The 22,653-nt window shown below is 38.0% G+C and overlaps 1 protein-coding gene across 5 annotated transcripts in view; it reads right to left on the bottom strand.

Moving 5' to 3' along the window:
• The window catches only part of ctnnal1 (catenin (cadherin-associated protein), alpha-like 1), a 56,875-nt gene that overhangs the window by 3,461 nt on the left and 30,761 nt on the right, over nt 1–22,653 (bottom strand). For 3 of the 5 annotated variants that reach the window (XM_055058953.1, XM_055058955.1, XM_055058951.1), the window contains exons 2-17: nt 22,190–22,379; nt 16,639–16,826; nt 15,102–15,221; nt 13,741–13,830; nt 13,370–13,540; nt 11,531–11,731; nt 8,577–8,666; nt 8,161–8,319; nt 6,925–7,017; nt 5,569–5,719; nt 3,689–3,726; nt 3,546–3,596; nt 3,133–3,287; nt 2,295–2,343; nt 1,748–1,804; nt 223–342 (exon numbers count right to left, since the gene is read on the bottom strand). In XM_055058953.1, coding sequence (XP_054914928.1) covers nt 223–342; nt 1,748–1,804; nt 2,295–2,343; nt 3,133–3,287; nt 3,546–3,596; nt 3,689–3,726; nt 5,569–5,719; nt 6,925–7,017; nt 8,161–8,319; nt 8,577–8,666; nt 11,531–11,731; nt 13,370–13,540; nt 13,741–13,830; nt 15,102–15,221; nt 16,639–16,826; nt 22,190–22,379 — 1,923 coding nt within the window. The remainder of the gene's footprint in view (nt 1–222; nt 343–1,747; nt 1,805–2,294; nt 2,344–3,132; nt 3,288–3,545; nt 3,597–3,688; nt 3,727–5,568; nt 5,720–6,924; nt 7,018–8,160; nt 8,320–8,576; nt 8,667–11,530; nt 11,732–13,369; nt 13,541–13,740; nt 13,831–15,101; nt 15,222–16,638; nt 16,827–22,189; nt 22,380–22,653) is intronic. The other 2 variants (XM_055058954.1, XM_055058952.1) reach the window with 1 other exon arrangement.

Here is a 22,653-nt window from a genome sequence, read left to right as displayed (position 1 = left end):
AGATGTCAGAATCTGTTTTACAGGCCAACTACTAAATTAAAACCCTGTAACTATCAAGATAACAACAGTGTCCTCATGGTCCCAGTGACTTCTGTCTGAAACTGAAGTAAAATTGATACTGGAGAACTTTTTAATAGCTGTAAACCTTGTGCAACACAAAGTAACTATATTTCCTGAAAATAAACAATAAAATCAAAATCCTAACAGGTGTAGTATGATTACCTTCTGGAAGGTGGCAGTCTTGCCCTGTACAGGAGTTTTGGCCCCCATCTGCAGCTGTTGGCACAACACCACCAGTTTCTCCGTTTCTGTGATCACCACAGACTTTTCCTCATCAACCAGCTGGAACAGCGAGAATGAGACAAAAACAGTGGAAGGGAAAGAAAGAGAGAGTCAGAGATGTCTTTCAGAACTGCAGAGATTTTCTACAGGAAGTCAGGGTGAATGTGTGAATTTACAGTGCTCTTCCTAGACAAAACATGGATAGTAAAAAAATAAATAAATAAACAGATTAAAATGATACAGAAAATCAGAATTGGTGGCTCTAATCCATCAGCAACAGTGATGAACTGCCTTATTCTTTTAAAGCAACTGGGTTAATCCCCAGATCTACCTCACTTACATGACTGAAGTGACATTTTTTCACTGACAAAAGCACAGAGCAGCTTGGTTTGACAGGGAACTATCTGAATGTCGATGCTTCATCAGTAACACTTTGCCCCTTGATTATGACTTTGTTGAGAGTCAAGCACATGGCACCCCCCTCACATCCCCACGTGCACAGCAGCACAGACACCCACACCCGCATGTGCTGCAGTGACAAATGGCAGTCGTTAAATCCTGTCAAAAAGAGCCATTTAAATTTACTCGGAGGACGTGGGTAAGGAGTTGGTCGAGGGCGAGAGGAAGGAAGCCACAGAGGCTGTGTTTGTTGTGGGATCTCTGCTCTCGGGAGGGAAAGAGGTGTGTGACAGCCTTAATTTCCTGCTCTTGTAGTGTGATTTATAAGGCAGACTCAATAAGCAAGCAATGCCAGGCTGGGTGATGTGGGTGTGTGAAGAAGTGAGAGGTGCATTTGAATTGGACTAATCTCCTAAAGTCTCTTGGAACATAACAGTAAAATAATATGTTCAAAATATTAACATTTTGTCCGCTTTAGGTTGAAATCGACCCTTATGGCACTCCAGTTTCACATTGTTTAATAGAGCTAGTGTGTTGTTGACCCTGTATTCAATGGTCAATAACTATCCAACTTGTATTTTCTTTTTTACAAAATAATTATATTGCATAAAGATCAACACACTTGGCTTTTGTGTCATGACATATGTATACTGGTTCATTGATAATATTACAAACTTAAAGTTGCTGGAAATTATGATTATCTAAAATGTTAGGGTATAAAATGGAAAAGAATTGTTGTTCAATCATGCTGCAAGGGTTATGTCAATGCTGAGTTTTAGATTAATAAAACAAAGCCAAACATAAATGCTGGAGTCAAACGTTTGGAGCATTTGACTCCAGGATTTTTGGGCATTATGCTTGAAAACTGGTGGGAAGAATGTCAATCAATGTAATTCTTATGAAGTATGTTGAAGATATTAGGTATTATACAAACAGTAAGAAAAGAAACATAACACTAACCTCAACTCAGGCACAATATTCCTTACAATGACATTCAGAAAAATAAGAAGAAAAATAATCACTTTGATGTCAGTGTATCATTTGCACTATGAGCCAGAATATTTACCTGAGAGGAAAATGTACGAAGAGATGAACAAAGCTGAAGTCCCTCTTCAGACAGAACCTTGAAAATAAGTTAAAACTTGCATAAACACAAGAAAATCAAAACATCTTGAATAACTTAGTTCTTCTTTTCTGTATGCCTTCCCTTTTCTTCTCATTTCTCTTTCTCTTTTATCTCTTTTCATCCCAAACTGAATTAATCTTGTGTGATATATGGTGCTGTGGTTTTACAAATGACTCTATGTTACAGGCAATAATCTAAGCTCAATATGATACACCCCTGCACAGAGCTGCATCGCCCCTTCTCTCCGACACAGCCAGGAAGCTTCTGCATCGCCTTCCCAGCAACATTAATATATTGTTGACATCTGCTGTCAGATCTGAAAAGGGGTTAATGAATGAATAGCTGTGTGCCTTTACTGACCTATTGATCTTCCTCCTCAGTGTGGTAGAATAACACATGCATTTATCTGCAACTTCAATAAATTGAGGTGGAAAAAGAGAAGACGGGGAGAGGAGCCGGGAAAGTTAGAGGACGTGGATGTCATTACCTCAGCTTGATGAAAAAGATCCAGAGTTGTCTTCAACAGCCCCTCCCCTCTGTGGTGTCATTAATAAAAATAATAACATAGATTAGAAAGATGGACAAGGACAAACTATGTTCAGCGCCACGAATAAAAAGTGTAAACAAATCACTATAATCCTAATATTGTGTCACCATTTCCCGATCCTCAAAATGTGCTTTGTAAATATTGATGGCTTGGGGATTGAGAATCTCATTAACACTAAGCCTCAGAGGAGATTCATGTGGCTGCTTAGATTGTTTTTTTCTCCTTCTTCTTTTGTTTTTTTACAATATATAATTTGGAAATGATTGAACCAGTTCAGCTAACTCCAGATGGAGCACCATTCTAATTCATCGGAGCCTCTTGTGAAAATGTGTCAGAAGCCATAGAATAATCTAACAGAAAATTAAAATTCAGTTTCAGTGACACTACAAATTTTCAACAGACAAAACAATCTCATATAAAGAAGTCATCAGATTTCAATAAGCAAAATCTAAAGCTACTGTTTTCCATCTACTTTGGGTATTTTGAAACATAATTTGTCGAACGTAAAGTCTTGTGATGTCTTTAAAGTACGTGCATCACTTTTTATGCGCTTGTGTTGTAAAACGTTCTGCAGATCAACCAAATGGAAGTCGCAGTGTCCTTTTGTTTTATGACTGGATACGTCACACACAAGAAAGGACACAGGATTCTGAAAAACTCTAATAAGGATGGAGTTTTTCTAAAACATTATCTTTCAGGAATTCTTATACATATTTTGTAGTAGTCCCAATAAATATATTGACGGCTTTGTCTACTGCACAAGAGTACTGTTGGGTACCTTGTGAACAGGTACATGTTGTACGCCATGCTGGCGAGGCTCTGGCTCTGCCGCACTATGTCATGTTCCTGCTCCTCCCATTTCTCCACCTCCGAGTCCACATCTGATGAGAGCAGACGAAGCTCCAGCCCCAGCTTGGCCATGCTTGTCTGCTCCTGCACCCACAGAGATACACACAGAGCAACTGAGGTTATTTTGGAAATGCAAATGAGCACTTCCACTTGTGGATGGCCTGCAATAAACTTCCTACTGCTTCTTTTGGTAAAATGCAGCTAAGCATTTTTTCCCCCATATTCTGGGGGGAAAAAAAAACATCTTCAAGAGAGTGAGGCTAACCCTGTTGGTGATGAATGTGCTGCTGCTAGAGCATAGAAAACATGATGTTATTAAGTGTAGCATGTAGTGAGGGCTACCTCTGCATCCAACTTGACAGCCTTGGCAGTCTTCAGATTAGTTGAGTGTTTCTGTGGAACAAAAAATGTGGTGTCATTAATCAAAAGGCAACACACCATTGCATCACTAAAGCATTTATAAAGATGAACACTGTGATACACACCCCAGGTCTTGGAAGAGACAGATAGGGCCTTTTGTCACCTAGAAGAAGACATTTATTATGATTATCATACATTATAATCTTGACAAAAGATTGAGGTATATGATATGGATGCTGCTTTTGCTTATATGACATATCATTTTATCACTGTCTACTTTTTATGCATTTTTATCTAGCTTAATAAAGTTTATTGCCACATTTGTAATAAAAGACATGGAAAAACCCCATTATGGTACCCATAAAGCATTTTAAGACGTCGTTTTGACTTGACAATGGACACAATCCTTGACCCATCTGAGGGAGAGTTCAAATCATGTCAAACTCTACCGCATTCCAGCATTAAAACAGCAGAGCATTAAAAGGAGTTTTCTTCTTTGTATGCTTTAAATAAATAAATAAATCTGTAATGTGTGAAAATAGTTTTGCCCCTTTTCAGAGTCTCATGTCTGGCTGATTTCCTATCTAAATATTTTTCAGACAATGAACATTTTTTTTTATATCAGACAAAATGAGAACAAATTCATAAAGGAGTTTTCAAATTATTAATTCATTTTATTAAGAAGAAAAAAATAGCCTGGCCGTTGGTAGTAATGTAGTTGCACCCCTTGTAAAGTAAAAAAAGTATTACAGTTAACTCCATTTTAATTTCAATTCTACTAACGCAAATCTATTGCACTCCAGTCTGATTACCGCCTGACCTGTAGAATCAAGAAATTACTGTCTGACAACATGGAAGAGGCTATAATGTTTAACAAAGCAACACATCACACCAGGATCCAAAGATATGCAGGAACACGTGAGAAACGAAAGTTATCAACACAGACTGGAAAGAGTTACAAAACTGTTTCTGATAAATTGGGACTCAAATGAACCACATTTAGAGCCATTATCCTTAAATGGAGAAAACGTGGAAAAGCTCTTCAAAAACAAATGGCTGACTCATGTATGAGGTCTCAAAAGAACCTGGTAGAACATCTGAAGCACAGCAGATCTCAATTACCCCAATTAAGGTCATTGTTCACGATTAAACAAAAAGAAAGAAACTGGGTAGAAATTAGAGATCCCCAAAAAAAGGTCTTGATTAGTAGTGCTGCGAAAATATTCTGTGGACTAATAAGACGAAGGTTTAACATTCTGAAAGGTGTCCCTCCGTTACAACGTTTTGTAAAACTAACACGGCTTTGGGTTGGCTTTGCTCTTTGAGGATCTGACCGACATGATGTAATTGTTGAAAAATCCTTGAGTGTCAGAGTATGACCTTCATTCGAAGATTAAAGAAATGTTTCATTGTGACAAAAAAGCAATGTGGAAATACTTTTTTTCAACATTTAACTTTTTCTTGAGCTCTCAGAGTTACTTACTGAGAGTTTCAGTGAGTAACAATAAGTAAAGACACGCAGAGCAGAGAAGAAATGAATGCATAGAGGTTCAAGGGCAGTGATGATAACTCTTGCATAAAATACTCCCTACGTCATGTGATGATTCATTTAAAAAAAAAAGTCCACACTGCTTGCAGTGTCTCAACTTTCATTCATATTTGTGAAAGATTTCAAGGACAAAATGGTTCATCTGAGCTTTAACAGAGAATGTTATTATTTCCAGTGAAAAGATAATCAAGCGGCAAGACCATCAGCTGTAGCCTGAAAATGTATTCACTTGGGCCAGACCAAAAGGTAGTGCCTTTTTACTCAATGTTTAATTTAGTTTGAAAAGGCTAAAATATCAGAAGACGGATTTACATATAGATCTAAAAAGAAAACTTTGCTAACTTAATTGTCTACAGATTCTGCAGATTCAAACGCACATTTCTGGATCTGAAAGCAAAACAGCAACCAGCACAATTACGCTTGTTTACAGCAAGCATCAATTAATTGTGAGCCCACCTCGTCTTCCTTCAAAGACGTCATTGATCTCTTTGAGCAGCAGGGCCATGTCACAGAGCTGGGAGTCCCAGGCCTCGCAGAACACCTCCAGGTTCTCTTTAGCAATCTTACTGGATGGATGAAGGGCCAATGTCTGGGCAGCTGAGATGATCTAAGAAAGTGAAGAAATATCACTTTTACTGTTATGGTGATCAGCTGAAATGCCCAAAGAACTTGTTAGTGATCAGAGGCAACTTATTTTCATCTTGAACGCAAAAAAAAAAAAAAAAAAATCTCTTTCCTGAATTGTGAACCCGCCACAGCGCGCACCCCTGAAACGCTCTCTTTATTGTGGAAGTTGTTACTGACTCAGAGCTGGCTATTTTCAGTATTTGAGACATTTTTTAAAAATAAGTGAGAGGAAGTGCATACATTGTTATATTAAAATCCAATTGCAATTATTGGTAAAGCTAATTTTAAATCAAAGCTTCCCTCCACTTTAAAAACCGTTTTGTGCGATACATGAAAAATTATAAAATTGTTTGAGATTAAGCTTGGCTCTCTCTTCCACATTGTACTGAAACATTGTTAGTTGTGGTGATTCACTTAACAGGCTGAAGGGTCCCAAATCAAACTCTAAGACCCGATACAACCGAGCCGGCCCTGGAGAAACCTTTAGTTCATATTTAAAAAGAAACAAAAGTACAAAAAATATTAAAATTCTTATGTTTCTGATTAATAATGTTACAATTTCATCTTATTTCTTCTCAAGAACCCATATTGTGTATCACTATGTCTCCAGAGCTGCGTACTTTGTTATACCCTAACTTAAACACATCCGCCACCTACTGTGTTGGATTTAATTGGCAATTACCCTGTGGGCCACCCCTGCATTAGCCTAAGCGGACACAGACAGATATCACCAGCCCTGGCCTGTATCACAGCATTATTGATTGGGTGACCCTTGAACTTAGGAGCCGAGTCATTACTGCAGAGTCGTGTGGAGCCTGACATTAGCACCGTGGGACAGGAACAGTCCACACTGCTGGATAATTACTGCCACAAATGGTTTTCAAGAGCAAATATAATTAGATATGTGATAGGTGAACAGCATGTTCTGAATGGATTCGAGGTGCAAAAGGCACCAAGAGGAGAAGGGAAATATGTCTCCTTCTTTTCCTCATCACCATCGCATTTACTGGTTTAACTTTTGCATTCAAAACAATATGTGATCATTCCAGTTAATCCTATATACAAAGTGTTAAATGGACAATGGATTGTTTAAACAAAGACAAAACAAATTTCTTTCTGCTGTCCCTGCCACACCGCACCGATATAACACAACATCATAATGTACAGTGAAATTTGTTACACTACCTGTGGACCAATGACATGAAAGGTCTCCTCTGCGTGTATACAGGTAATCTCTAATGGCTCCGTCCCCGACACATGGCACAACAATCTGCATGTCTGGAAACAAACAAGAGATTTAATCTCTTTTATTCGTCATAATAAATGATTTGTCAGTGAGACAAGGTAAGTACACCCTATTTTGGTTGAGAGGTTTTAAAAATCAGGACATAATGAATGTTTTTATTCTTCCTATGTAACTAAAGCTTAACATGTCCCTATTTTGAAGCAGCGCAAGACAAATGATGTACAATCAGTGGAAGACTTCCTGACCCTAAAGCTTTAAAGCTAGGGTATGTAACTTTTACCAAAAAAAAATGTTTTACATTGTATATTCCAATAAAAATGTTTTACTTTTTTTTTTGTTGTTGTTTTACAACGATTCCTTGGGAACATATTAATTTTTTTTTTTTTTTTTTGCATTACCTTGCAATAAATATTGTGTTCTCTTGCAATAAATTAGCAAATACACCCTGGTCTATTTTGTAGACCATAACAGTGATAACAAATGTCAATTTATATTTTCAAATACCTGTAAAGAGCCTGTTCATACATTCTTAACTCTGCGTGTCTGTCTCATTTTATGCCATCACGACATGGTTACAGTTTTAACAAATATGTGAAAAACGGTTACATACCTGAGCTTTAAGGTCATAAAACAAATTTAAATGTCTGAATTAGAATTAAAAGCAACATTTCAGATTTCATTTGTTGAGAGAAAAATATCCAAATCAATCTGGACATTTGTGGAAAACATAATTACCCCAAAACAAAGAACTGGTTGAGCCACTTGTCCTATGTTAAACCATGGCCCCACAAAATTTTTATTTTTTAAGTTTAAATGAATGAAGTGGGTTTTGGTTGTGATCTAGATGCACAGGAACAAGAAGAAAATGGCTCTTTAGACTGTAAGAGTTGCTGATTGGTGAAACAGGGAGTCGTGGATTGCCAATTAAAATGCTTATTTTATGGAATTTGTTAAGGGTGTCATCAACTAGGTATACTATTGAGTTTCTGAAAATCAATTATTAAAACATCACATTTCATGTGATGTTTTAATGTTCTGTATATGGAGAATATACAGAAATGTATATGCTCTACACCAATTCCAAAGGCATTAAAACAATGAGTCATCCAAATATAATCCTAACTCTATCTTTCCATGGAAATAAGAGTTTCCCCTTTGTTGCTGACCCAACCCACCTCCACCAGCTGCTCCTTCTGCTCAGTGAGCGTCCGCGAATACTCTGCCACTGCCTCCAGGTTCCCTTCGGCGCCAGCAGCTTTGAGGGCCCTCAGAGGCAGATGCTCGCCGTGGGCTTTCAGCAAGTCGGAGGCGCGGCCCACCGCGACCTTATGGAGCTGGATGGTGGGGAATCAAGAGGATAAACAGTGGTGTGACAGAAAACGGGAGAGACAAATGTGCTTGATGAACTTCACTGGCTTCTGTTTTACAGAAAGCCGAGACAGAGAGACAGGCAGAAGTGACAGTGAGATGACAGGAGCAGAAGAGGTGAAGTGTGGCAATATTAGAGAGAGAGGAGCCGAGCTACAGGTGCTGAGCAGCTCTCGTCTCTGTCTGTGAGGGTCTTAAGTTTTGGAGACAGATTGCTGCTCACCTCTCGTCTCAGGTCACTGATGCTCTGGCACGTCTTCAGAATGGCCACCTCCAGCTCCTCTGTGGCCTCTTTGGCATGAACAGACTGCTGCTGTGATGACGGACACAGAGGACAATAAACATGTGACATGAATACAAACACGCAAGCCTACATGTTAATCTCATAATTCAAACCAAAAAAATTAAATGCCAAATGAGTTTGTTTTCAACTCTCTCTAACATTTGTGAAATACAAAAGGCCCACAGCATTTCAGTTTGTAATTTTGTCCAATGAGTTAAGTAAAGCCAAATGATGTAATCTACAAATACCACACAATTTTCAAAATTTTAGAGAAGCCGTTGAAATAAAACCGAAGCCAAAGCCATCACGCGCAGTCTTAAACCTGGGCAGTATGATAACACGCAAATATTATCCTTCTATCATATGAGCACTGCAGCAGCCCCGTCTTTTCAAATCTCTACACGACCTTCAATTGGAGGGGATTAGATGAGCCACTACAGTACAATTATGCAGCTGCAGGCTCTCTGTGCACACTGCTAGAAGTTTACAGAGACGAAAAAGCTGCGGCATAAAGACTCATTGCATTTTGCAAGTCTGACGCTTTTTGAAACCAAGGAGATTTCTGGTGACTGTAACGGAAAACTGTGTTCCGATTCCACGTTGAGTGAGCTTTGGTAAGAAAAAAAAATAATATATATTATTATTCAGGTGGGTTACTGTGCAAGAAGGCTAATCAAGAGTGCGAGAAAGGATGCTGTGCTTCTGTCGATTTCAGTCTGCAGGTGGAACATACCAACACTGCCGCAAGAAAATGATGTGTGAAAAAAATTTAATAAAGCATTTTGCACATTTTTAGTTTTCACTCACAAAACGGTTAAATGAGAAGTAGCAAAACACTTAGCGAAGATGAAAAAAGCCTAAGTTCAGTTCAAAACCATAAATCGAAGAGTCTCGAGGCCAAAAAGCTGTAAAATTGTCTGTTTTGATTTTTGAATGGACTTGCATTTATTTATCTGTTGGCTCTGTTAATAATCTAAAATCCTAAGCAATCAATTGCAGAAGACAAAAACTATTCAAATGTAAAAGGACTTAATCTAAAGTCAAAAAATGAAAATAAACAGCCCAAAATATATTCCAATAACAACTTTAATCCTGTAATAGGAAGACTATTCTAAAACTTGGGCATTTCCCCCAATGTTACCAGACTTTTAAAGACGGTAAAAAAAACTGTCTTATTTAGGGTGTGTGAAAACGAATGTTAATAAGAACAGCTTTTTCTTCTACTCCTAAAGCGACAAAAGTTGTTTGCTTTTCTACTTGTTTATCAGAAACACGCTGCAGCCTCTGCTTAAAAGCCAATAGAAAACTCATTACGGTTCAACATGTGCATCAACTCTGTTGTTTATTATTGCTGTGAAATGTCAACAACACAGAAAGAGCCCGTGTTTTACATAGATACATGTGAGTTATCTACAGCAGTACTATATTCTTGCTGTCACTAGCAGATGATGAAAAATGTCACCAGTTTCCAAAAAGATGGTTTGGGCTGAGTTCATATTATATGATGTCTAATGAGTTTGAAAGTGATAATGAATTAATCTTCCATTGCAAATTTGGAAGTGAAAGACATAGAACAATCTAAATTTTAATTTGAGTATTCTGACTTCATGGCAAAAGAAACTGAAGTGTTGATTTTCCTTTGGTTGGGGTTTTTGGGAGATTTTGATGTGACAAAGAGCTCCAGTTCAATTCACCTTTATCGGGAATGCACTCATGGTGCGACACAGTAGTATATTTCCCTGTTACAGCAGGCAACACAGTCATATGTAAAAGCATAAAGTTGTCATAGTAAATGAAAGAGAAGTTGGCGAAAGTCGAGACATTTTCTGTTCGTTTTTCATTTGTTTAAATTACACTATTCTGTCTTTTGAAACAAATGTCATCCCACTATGCCCAATTTTTTGTTTTTTATTCATTTGTGCTGTAGCAGGGATAGATAAGGAAATATATGAGCAAACATTTAAATAGAAAAAAAAAAAGATATCCAACTCAATTTGGCCTCAACTGTGACCAAACAGAACAAAAAGTCCCATTTCAAAGTTGACAATAAGCATCAGCATTATTTGGAAAAAATATTCTGTATCTTGAAGTGACAAAAATGAATCTTTATGAAAGATCTATGTGTCCTGCAACAAATGGCATAAACCAACACAAAAAAAGAACTGACAATCAAACATGGTTGCAGTGTTTAAGACACAACTTTAAACAGCCAATTCATAGTCAAAAACCAAGGATGCTGAATTACAGTAATTCAACAAGAAACAGTGGGACAAAATTCCTCCAAATTGACTCCCTAAAGACTCCCAGGTGTAGCGGGTGCTTGATGAAGAGCAATTACTTTCCCACAAAGAGCCAGGATGGTTTTGGATAAATGTTTCCTGAAATTCAATTATCATATGAATATATATTTACATGGTAAAGACTAGATATGTACTGTGGTCCAGATTCTCAGACATATCCAATCTGTTTAAAAACAGCCTTTTTGCCAAGTTAACAGGCCCTTATATCTTTTGACTCACAGCTGTCCTTTTCTGTTGTTTCCAACAGAGAAAATAGGAAAACTGCAGCAAGTTTTTAGTGCAAGAGATACTTTACAAATTTAGAAGTTGTCCCCATATTTGTGGAGGGTATTGTTTGATATTATGTTTCATTTTTTAAGAATAATCTCTTACAAAGAGATCTGATTCTGTCCACTGACTGATGCATTTTGTTTCAATCAGTAGTAATAAGGCCATGTTTTATGCGACTAAACGCAATTGTTGTGTTTTTTCAGTCATTCGAATGATAATTACACAAATGCGTTACATTGGAGGAACTCTGTATTTTCCTCACTCAGTTTCGTACTGCTTTTCAAACACTTCTGCAGGTACGAACGTGAGACTGCGCCAACGTACCACCTCGATCCAGGCGTGCACCAGCTGCTGGGTGTCCTGGCGGGCCAGCTGGCACACGCTGAGGATGGCCTGCCGCTGCTCATGACTGGTGTAGGGCGAATCGGTGAAGTCCTCGGTGCGCTCCACCAGCGTCTCCAGCTGACTGGCCATGATCTGCGGCGTCGAAGAGTGCAGGTTCTCTCTAAGGCACTCAACGCTGCCCTGCAGAATGGGGAGCAAGAGCAGGGTTTATACAACATGAATAAAAAGGGTGCTTTTGCGTAAAAACAGCCTTTACATACTACTTCTTCTTACTCAAAAAACAGAACAACTAAAGCACTCCCCCTTTAAATTTTTTTATTTCTCTTTCTTCAACAAAGAGCTCATTTTAAGAGCATCTGCTTACATGCTGAATGAAGATCAGTTTACATAACTTTTACTAAAGTTAACCATTAAAACACTGTGAACCCTGAATTAAAGGCAACAGCAATCTCAAGGGCTGTCATTAAATACTTTCTCTCTTTGAGGAGCTGCCCTCAAAGTGCTTTGACGCAGGTTCATTTCTTTCATCTTCCAGCGGAGAGAGCAGATTAGCAAGTGCAATGGAGGGCTTCTGTGGCAATTTACACAACTGTATTAACAGAATTACAAAGTGAGAACGTGTGCACCGCAGTTCTGATGGGCTGAGTCTCATCTGAAGCTTCGACAAACAATGAATGCACGTGCGCCGGTAGTTACTCTGCAACCGCAATCTGCCTCAACTTTTCCCAGTCACAAACTTCAATGCATCTTACTGGGATTTTATGTTGTAAAATGCTTTTACAAATTATAATCTGAAAACTGTGGCAAATATTTGTATTCAGTTTCCGTGAAAAAAAAACAACTAAACCCTTTCATAGAAAATCTTTTGGGACATGTCTCTGCCAGTTTTGTGCATCTAGAGACAGAAACTTTTACCCATTATCCTTTGTCAAACAACTGAGGATGGAGAGAATGGAGAGAATCTGTGTGCATCAAATTTCAAGTCTTACAACAGAGTTAGGTTTAAATCTGAACCATGACAGGAACGCTGCAGCAAAACAGAAATACTTTGATCTAATCCACTCCATTGTAGCTCTGGCGCCATGTTCGCTGTTTTTGTCCTGCTGAAAGGTGAATCTGCTGCCCCCTCTAAAAGCCTTTCCTCCAGTATTGCCGGGATACCATGGCTAGATGTTTTGAAAACATCTTTATTCTACACTAATCTTCCTGGATGTCCCACCTGAGCTGTGATTCTCTACAACTCCTCCATTTTCCTTATAGGCTAGTGGGTTGCTTTCCTAATTGAACAGACTGGTCCCACACTGAGCAGTCTTGGAGGTTTCACAGTTGTAGTATATCTTGCCTTTCCATATGATGTATTGAACAATGCTTTGTGGGATGCTGCCGTTGAAACCTCAGGATCTTGTTTTGCAACCAAACTACGATTTTCAAACTTCTCCACAGCTTTATTCCCATCCAAACATGTGTTCCTTGGTCTTCACGATGCTGTGATCAGCAATACTCTCTAATAAAAATCTGAGATCTCTAGAGAACAGCTGTGTTGCTACTTATATCAACACAGGTCCACAAAGGGCACCGTAAAGGTGGTACAAATTAAACGTTTGCCACACTTTCAAGATTTTATTTGCAAAGAATTTTGAAAACCCTTTTTCGCCCCACTCCTCCCCTCTTTACAAAGTGTGAAAAATGTCAGTATATACATGAATACATTTGCAAGTCACTGTTTAATTCAAAAGTGAGGATAGTGTCTATTTCGACCAATCGGATATCGGCTGAGCAACGTGAGGTTTGTTTCTTTACAACAAAACATTATTCTACCTTGAAGTCCTTGATGCTGTTGTAGATACTCGTAGGGAGGACCTTGTTTTCCCCACAGCTCCGTGCCTCGGTGACTATCTCGATGACCTGCTCCAGGGCACAGCGCATTCGGTGGAACACGGCGTCTTTGTTGATCCTCGCCGACTCGCAGTCTGGGTGCCTGAGGCAAGTCTGCGGAGGGGGTTGGATGTGAAATGTCAATGTACTCTCTTCTTCTCTCTCTCTGTCTCTTTTTTTATTTCTCTTTTACTTAATGTGTCTTGACTCAATTACTGCACAGACCCAAGCATGTTGGAAAACTTGAAATTGAAGAGAGGTTTTAATTTTTAAGCTGGACATGATCAATGACAAATGACCGAGGTCAGTTTTACCTTGGAGGCTGTGAGGAGCATCATGGTGCATTTCTCCAGCACTGCCCGGGCTGCTGCCATTCTCGCCTTCTTCTTGTCGTCTTTCAAGTCCTACAGCACAAATACACACACACAATGAAAATGGATGCCTTTACTTTAGTAAAGACTTCTTACAACTCTCAGGGTGTCCAAGGGATATGAGGCATAAAAAGGATCCTGCTCGGTCACCCAGATATAATCAGGATTTTTCTGCAGGTTACACATGTGCAGCTTTGTGGGTTATATTTCTTTAAAAAAAAAAGAGAGATGCTACCAGAATATAAAAAAAGAAAACCTGTTTTTGTCACTGTGCATGGATTCTACATGGGAGAAGCGCAGATTGAATTCTACAGACACAGGATTTGAAAACGGCAGCTGAATCAACTCCTCTGCAGGCACTTTGCCACAGATTACAAAGACGATGTGATTATCTGTCATTATTTTTGCCTCTCCGCTCATCTGCTTTCAATAGCTGAAGATGCTTTTTTTCCTTTAAAAAAAAAAAAGAAAGAAAAAGACATGTGCCTTTCCATGTGTGAACATGGAGAGTGAATGAGGGGGTGTAAATATGACACAAAAAAAAAGTGGCAAATGAGAAGAGGAAGCGTTAGGAGCGACGTGATGTGCGTTTCAAAACCTGAGCCCCTGATGAAATTCAGACAGATAGATGGCGGATCCTCACTGTTTGAATAACGCAGCCGCTGCATTTCACATCGACTTCCGCAGGCAAAGCGCTTTAGCTACAGAAGCTGAATGTATGCATCAAAGTGGGATTATCAGTCCTCTGACAGTACAAAGTTTAGAACCCCTTCAAGTTGGAGGGTGTTTTCGAAGCACTGAGTGCATGTTTTGTTTTGTAAATGTGCTGCAATATGGCTGATCGAATTCACCACAAGAAAGCACAGGTCAGCTCCTTTCGAGACTGAATCGTGATGTAAATATTCTTTGAGGAGTGTGAGTCACAACTGACCTGTGATTTGCTTCTAAAGACTGGCGATGCAAAATAAATATGGATAAGGAAAGAAGCTTTGCAAAAAGAAGCCAGGCCTGAGAAAGAAGTCTTACACAATTGTTCAGATATTTTTAAAATATGTAAATATTTCATGGTTGGATTATTGATTTACTTTTTTCCAGAGTGTGCTGCACTTCACTATGCAGACACTGCAGTTCTCAAAGTCCAGCGTTATCCCATAGATATGAATTTATGAAAAGCCCAGTTTAGTGCACAGCATTCACATGAGGAGGAAACTAAAGATTTTTCAGACTTTACTTAAAATACTTGATAGGGTTTTCTTGATTAAAAACATTAATTAATGTAATTTAATAATTGCATTGCTACTCACATTCTGTCTGTCTCCTGTGAGATGAGCAAACTCCACCATCTCGTTGCCAAACTGGCTGAAAATCTGCACAAACTCCTGGAAGGTGCTGACTCTTTCCAGTTTGTCAAGTGTTACAAGAACCTGAAAGAAGCAAAATGATCAGCGAGGTGAGATGATTAGTTAGTATTTGTCTTGGAACTCATATTTATTAGCAGATGCAGTTTTAAAACAGTGGAGGACATATTATCCGATGCTCACATAGTAACAAATGATCAAGATTAAAATTTAGACTGGATGTGCTTTGCAAAAGTGTAATTAGCTGTGGAACATATTTCATGTTTTGTCACATTACAACCACAAAATTCTGTTTTTAACTAGAAATTTGTGTATCAGATCAACACAAGGTAGCTCCTAATGGCAAATTAGAAAGAAAAGGATCCCAAAAAAAATCATAGGATTAAGTACTAAGTATAATAACCCATCAATTTAATTTAGGTATGTTCGAAAGGTTTGTGCATCCAAAGTTTCAGGATACTCTGAAGTTTCAGGATATTCATGTGTTTCATGTCAAAATGAAACACATGAAAATATAATTTAGCATCTGTGTCAAACATTTATGTCTACTGACACCATCCACCCAATCTCAATGAGCTGGGAATTTAACTAATTCACCGCTATTTGGCAAAAGTATTCAAAATCTGGCATAATTTTCCCTCCATTTTAGAATTATGTACAACTTTGTGTTGCTTTATCACATATATTCTGAAAAAAATACATTGAAAATAGTAGCGGAAACCTGAAAATGGAAAAAAGAAACTCGTCAAAGTTCTCTTGCAAGGATCTGTATTATTTTTCATATTTTTCATTTTAATTTCTGATATTATCACACAGATAAAATCCTAAATAAAGGGCTGCTGGGTGGCTTAGTTGACAGAGCATATGCAGAGGTTGTTATGGATTTAATTCCCATTTGGTGCATGTCTTCCCCTTTCCTCCCCTCCATATTTCCTATCCATTTACTGTTAAATAAAGGTCACTACAGACTAAAAAATTAAAGTTAAACAGCCTGAAATCTGTACTTTGGAAAACAACAATCTATGTAAGCTGGTAAGTTAGTCGTTGAAGATTTGCTAGTCAGCAGGAACAACACAGCAGCGGCAACAGCTTTTATCTGTGGTGTATAAAGAGGAGGAAGAGATGTAATTGTGTTTGCCAGTAATGGAGAACAGAGGGCTGTCGACTGTCCGTCCGAACAAAGCAAACCGGTCATGATTAAGCCGCTGTTTCCATTCTTGGCCCAGTCTGAAGCGACATCCGTATCACACTGTCTGGCTAAGAGCACAGCCTGATATGAGAGCGAGGCGGTCCCTGGCCGGGTGTTTTCATGTGGTCACTAAAAGTGCTGCTTCCCTTCAATTACATCCAAGGTATTCTTTCAAAGGGGCCACTGCTTACTCATCGGGAAAATAAAGGACTCAGGAGTGTTTTCCTTGTGTATGTGATTGACTAGTTTACAGATGTTGTTCAAGGCAGCGCGTCTCATGTCAGGCAGTTTTACCTTATTGCGTGATGTGATTATCTGTTTGATGACGATGCGATCGGCAAGGACGAGGACTTTAGTGACTGATGAGAGGAGCAGGCGGGCGGCCTTTACCATCCCAGTCCTGTCACTGAACACTGTGACACGCCCGTCTGTCTGAGGCTGCATGGCTGACCCCACGTCTGTCAGCTGGGCTATTGCATCACCTAAGAAACAGAATGATTTTGCAGTTCATAATTTTGCACTTTTGTAGGGCTTTGCAAAGTCCCAAAAAAACAAACAAACAAACAAAAAACTTTGAACTTCAAAACTACAATGGAACATTTGAGTTGTAAGATGACTTGTTATCTCTCTGCATTTCTTATCAAAACTGTGCTGAAAGACAGCTTTTGATTTATAAGTTGGTGCAGTAGCACTTTCAGACTGCTAACTTATGAAGCCAGTCAATAAGATTAGGAGAGTAACATCTGTCATCATAAATAACTTTAAGACGCGGATGACAAGCCGTCTCTTAGGGGTCAAAAAGTGCATACAAAAATGCTGTGGAAACCTTTTTTTTTTCTTACTATCTTCTTTATTGTGTTTTTATGCTGTGAAAGCAGAAAGAGAGCTGGCTGAGATTTTCAAACATGCAATCTGGGCAGAGAGAGCCTTAAGGTTTGTGAGATGTGGAGCCTCTTTGGTTTTCCTGATAGCATGAGATCTGGATCTATAATAGGAAGCAGGATATAGGAACCTCCAGTGTAAGTTGGTAAGATAAAGATGTAAACAGTTAATAGTTATCAAAACTTTTTAACTATTGGTCTGACTTCAGATAAGGACAGGTATAGTAGCTTTTTTGTGGCTATTATCCGAATTACAAAGATCATTCATATCTGCCTTTTCTTGTTTTGCCCATTTTGAAAAGTAGTTCAGAGAAAATGGCATCTGAGGAAATCATGAACCAATAATGATGAGTTGAAAATTTCTAGGAACTCTGACAAAACAAACATAAATATGCATTTAAAAATATATACTGTTACATTTAATTTGTTTACCCACTCAATAGGGGTATTCAAATCAAAGGTAGTTTTTTTTCTAAAATTATGAGATTATTTCTCTTTTTTCTAATAAAAGAATACGCTGCTTTAAGGATCATATTTAGTTGTATAAATCAATACTTCTTAATGCCTTCTCTGTTACATCACACAATAATGTTGAATTTTCTGCCAGCTGTCTCTTAGGGGTGATTTTCAGGTACTTTGAAGTCTGAATTTCCAAATTCAGACTCAGATGTAATCTACAATAGCTCCCCCAAGTTAAAACTCCAACCTGGGAAGGTCCCACAGCAACCAAAAATTAAATCCAGAATAGCTTCAGGCAGCAGCACATACAAAATGCAGGAAACGTTGCAGAAATAAAATGTTTACTTTGTCTTCTGGGGGTCTGTATTATACCAGTTACATGTGTTGCAATGTGAATCATCATTTGTCAGCATGTTCATTTAAAGCTTGAAGGCCTATAGTGAAGAGAAATACATCATTATTCACTTGATTTGCAAACTTTTCTTAGCTTGGACACTTATAGCAAAGAACAGAATATACTGGTTGTGCAGTGTGCAAACTATACAAAGTTTAGTTGGATTTAATATCATTCCCAGGTCAAAATTCTGGATTCAAGGATTAATGGAATGTAGCCTTAGTTTTAAATCAATTCTCTGGGAGCAACATTGTTATGTAATGCCATGCCGGTCTATTGCTCTCCACCTCTGGGAGTACATTTACAATAACAGAGCCAACTTTACCCAAACAAAACTTTCATGCTTTGTGGAGACAATTTTTTATGCTAAAAACTTCAAAGCTAAGGAAAAAGCTTGTGAATATGCCAACTGAAATTTATAAACAACCAATCAAATGTCTCCAGGGGTTCACAGCTTCGCTTTTTTCTTGTTTCTCATTCCTTATTTTTATTCTAAAAAAGTACCTCAGACGCTTCCACTAAAGAGAAAACAGACTTTGGAATCAGATCGCAAAGTAGAGTCTGCAAAGGAAAAAAAAAAACCCAGCTCTGATAGCAAGAGGATGAGGACACAGGCTGATATCACGTAATGCAGTTCGATTCTCTTCCAGGTCTGGCTGGTCCTTTTTAGGAAGCAGCCCGGACAAAATGATTGTATCTGACAGGCTGCTATTCAGAGCCAGCTCTGTTAACAAGTTAAAATTTGTGGCCGGCCTCAGAGGAGATCCAGTCTGAGTTCCTTGACTGTGCTGTAGTAGTGAGCAAAAACACAGTCAGCACTGTTTCCCCATATGTAGAACATAGGGCTTTGAAAAAAAGAGACTAAGGAAATTAAGAATTGGATTATAATTGCTCTTGAACTAAAATATGTCTCTGGTATGATGGAAGGTATATATTGTTTATGTATCAGAGGAATTACCAAAAATGTTAATCCCATTTGTTGAACGTGGATAATTGCTTTTGAAATTAGGTCTTTTATAATGAATTGGGTTATTAAAATACAATCCAATTACTGTTTGTGCTTTTGTCAGTGTTAATACATTTTCAGTTTTAAGTAGTACGTCATATACAGCATTTTTGTTTTTAATATATGTGAATAGCATGCTGTGGCTGAATTCTTGGAAGTCAACATTGCTAAGTATTCACAATCAGTATTTTTAATACACTGAACTTAATAGAAAAAGATGAAGACTGCAGTAGCCTGCACCCACTTCTCTCAGTATGCAGATGGGAAATGGACAACAGTTTTTTCTGCAGGATGCCTAATTTCACTAGTTATATCAATCAAGAGTCCAAATATTTGACTGGCTATATAAAATGGAAAACGCTTTCACATTTTTATTTATTTTTTTATTTTCTAATGCAGTTTGTATTGTAGTTTAACCTTGCTCTTATTAACTGCAAAGAAAGGCTCAGATAGATGACACAAATAAACATCAATGCCTTGCTAACTACCTCTTCTGCCCCCGCAGACTGTATAAAAGATTTAAAAAAAAAAGAAAAAAAGAACAAAGCTTATTCCTTTTGATCAAGATGTTTGGAAGTCAGATGTTAGAAAAAAAAAAATATAATGAGCAATAGTTTAAAGTTTCTCAGGGCCAACTCAAAGGCAGAACTGTGAAAGGAGCATTGTGAAAACTAGAGTAAATTAGTCAGGCAGAAAAACATGCATGTATTAACACATGCATGAACAGTCAGCTTCACCTATGCATAAGAACATTTCCTCAGCAGCTGACTCAACTCCTCTCGACAGTAGCCTTTTTGTTAAGAGTTTTAGCCGTCATAACAAATCAGCAATGTGAGGACTAAATGCTTTTCTACACGAGCTGGTTCCCCCAGCGTTAACCTATTGTTATAATGTTGGGTTTAAAATCTTTAGCCTCTGAGACACTGTTTGCCCCCAACTGGAAGCAATGTCACACTGTTTCCATCTTAAGGGTAGATTAAGAAATGTTACACCTAAATTTGAAGTCTCAAAACCTAAACCATGAATCTTCTTCCCGAGGTGTTAGCACAAATGCTAACATATGTTTTCTAACCATAACAGTGGCTAATTTTTCAAAAATGTAATAACGTAGAAAACAAAGCTTTGTTTAAAAGGTCCCTCAATCTTTACCTTGAAATGTACCCCATATGTGACAACTTTACAAATAGGACTTGCAAAGACACTTTTTCAGTATTTGTGAAAATAAATACTTACCAAAAATGGGGTAAAATTATTTTCCCCAATTTATTAGACTAAGTACAACGTCCATAAGACTGAGCCAGATTTTTAAAAGTTAATTTAGGATTATTTAGTCCCTTGCTGGGACTAAACAAAAACATACTCTGGATAGGATGAATTTGTATTGTAGTGCAAATGTTTTTTAAAGGAAGTAGGAAAATAGTAAGAGAGGAAAGAGGCGACACCATGTAAAGAGTGAGTAAGTGGAGTGACTGCTAAACCTTTTGTCCTTGTAGCTTCCCTTTTTGCACCACCCCACCTTCCTGCTGGCATCCCTGAACACACAAGGGTCCCTGTGCTTGTGTGAGTACAATTACAATTTCTACAATTTCTATGCTTCTTATAGAAATGATGATGATGTTCTAAGAAAATAATGTTTCCTTGTCACATTTCTACACATTTAGAACATATTGATCATCAGATAAACATGGCGGCCATAGATCTTTCCAACAGGTGCAGAAATGTGAAGAACGAGGTAAAGTCAATGTCCAGCCTTTGTTTTTCTTTTTTTTCTAAAAAAGAAAAACCTAACATGATAACAATTGTAGTGAATGAATATATGTACAAGTTAATATTAAAATATTTCTAATCTATAAAACACTTTCTATGGACGGTTATGTGTCAAACAACACTCTACCCAATCAAGTGTGAACTAAACTTTTGATCATCTTTTATTCTGGGTTTATTATACTGCATTACCCATGTAAACACAGCACCCTTTCATCCCCTACTCAACAACCGCAATGTCTTTATTTTTTTGTAAATGTGCTGAAAGATTTGACAATGACATTTTTCACATTTTTCTTCACTTCCATATAGTAAATCAAATTTTTACTTGTTTTGATGATGTGTATGGCATTTTTTCCCCCAATTTTGTATAATTTTTTAGAGCTACTGTTTATAAATACTCTGCCAAGAGTTTGCCAAAACTCTAAAGGACAAACAAAATATCAATAAAAGGCTTTTCGCCAAAATGATTTTGGTGCAAATCCAGCAAATTAACCAAACATGACTTTCTACAAGTCTTTGCAATAAAAACTTTAAAAAGACATATTTTGGTCATGCTAATACAGAAAATCTTTCTTTAGAGAATCTGCCTGATTAATTTAGGATGATGCTAAATCTGTCCATCTCTGCCTCCCATACATATGAACCGATTAGTTCTGATGAGACAGGAACAAAATGCATTTTACAGCTGCTTTGTAGAAACTCAACTTAAAAAGAGACATCCAATACAAATGCTTTGGGGTTTTTTCCCCTCAATTTAAATCTAACAGGTTGATATTTCTTCAGGTAACAACCATTGTCCAATAACCTTCAATTACAGCCCATTATCCATGTAAAGGCAGATTAATTTCCTCTTCTACACAACACCCCAGGGTGCTGCAGCTGTTTTTTTCCCCTCGCCTTCATCCCCAACTCAATAACCACAATGTCTTTAGAGCACTCTGGAGGTCTTCTGGTGTAATACTGGGTGACAGCTCGGTTGTCCAGACTAATCGAAATTTGCTAAAAGTTGATAACACGGTGAAGCCTGAAGGTGACGTGTCTAAAGCTTTATGAAACTGTCACACTTTAGCTTGGCAAAACACTGATGAGCAACTCTTAGCTTACTGAATGGTCTGCTCAGCACAAACTGTTTGGAAAACCCAAAATCCCATAAAGCCTTTTTGTGCTTACAACAAAAAGATAGAGTGCTATCTAAAAAAACACTGTTTGCATTGTTTATTTTTCCGCACAACAAAGTGTCATTTTGAAACAAAGCAGGAAAAATGTTCACCATTTTATGAACTATAAACACACAATTTAGATAAAATGTTAAACACCTGCAAGCTAAAGGGTTCCTACCTGCTCTGCGTGCTTCAAAGCATGCCTGACCCATTTCATCCTTCAGCTCCTGGTTTTCTGAGGCAATGGCCTCCCCAACAGCGACAAAACGCCCCACAGCCACGCTCACCGCCTGACCCACACGGTGAATCGCTGCCAACGTCCGCTCCGACTTCTTTGGCCTGTCTTTGTGGTTAATCAGGGTCGTGATCTGCAGAAATTTCAGGAGAAAGACAAAAAAGAAATGAGGATTTCTTTCTATTAAAATAAGCGTTAGAGTTTTATTTTGAACAGAAAAAGCTGATCAATGCTACATAATTTTGGTCAGCCATTTGTCATTTAAACTACGGTGGAATAGTACTCTTAAATCAGTGAGCAATTATGTCAAATAGTATTTCAACAGAAAAACAACTAAAATGACAGACATTTTTAGGGTTTCCTATTCAGCACAGGAATACAGGACAAGTAAGAGGAAACACCGATAT

Source organism: Poeciliopsis prolifica, unplaced genomic scaffold (genome assembly GCF_027474105.1).
Source record: "Poeciliopsis prolifica strain line A6 unplaced genomic scaffold, Auburn_PproV2 SCAFFOLD052, whole genome shotgun sequence".
NCBI lineage: Eukaryota > Metazoa > Chordata > Actinopteri > Cyprinodontiformes > Poeciliidae > Poeciliopsis > Poeciliopsis prolifica.
The sequence above is the reverse complement of the archived record's forward strand: the minus strand, read 5'-3'. Positions and strand labels throughout refer to the sequence as shown.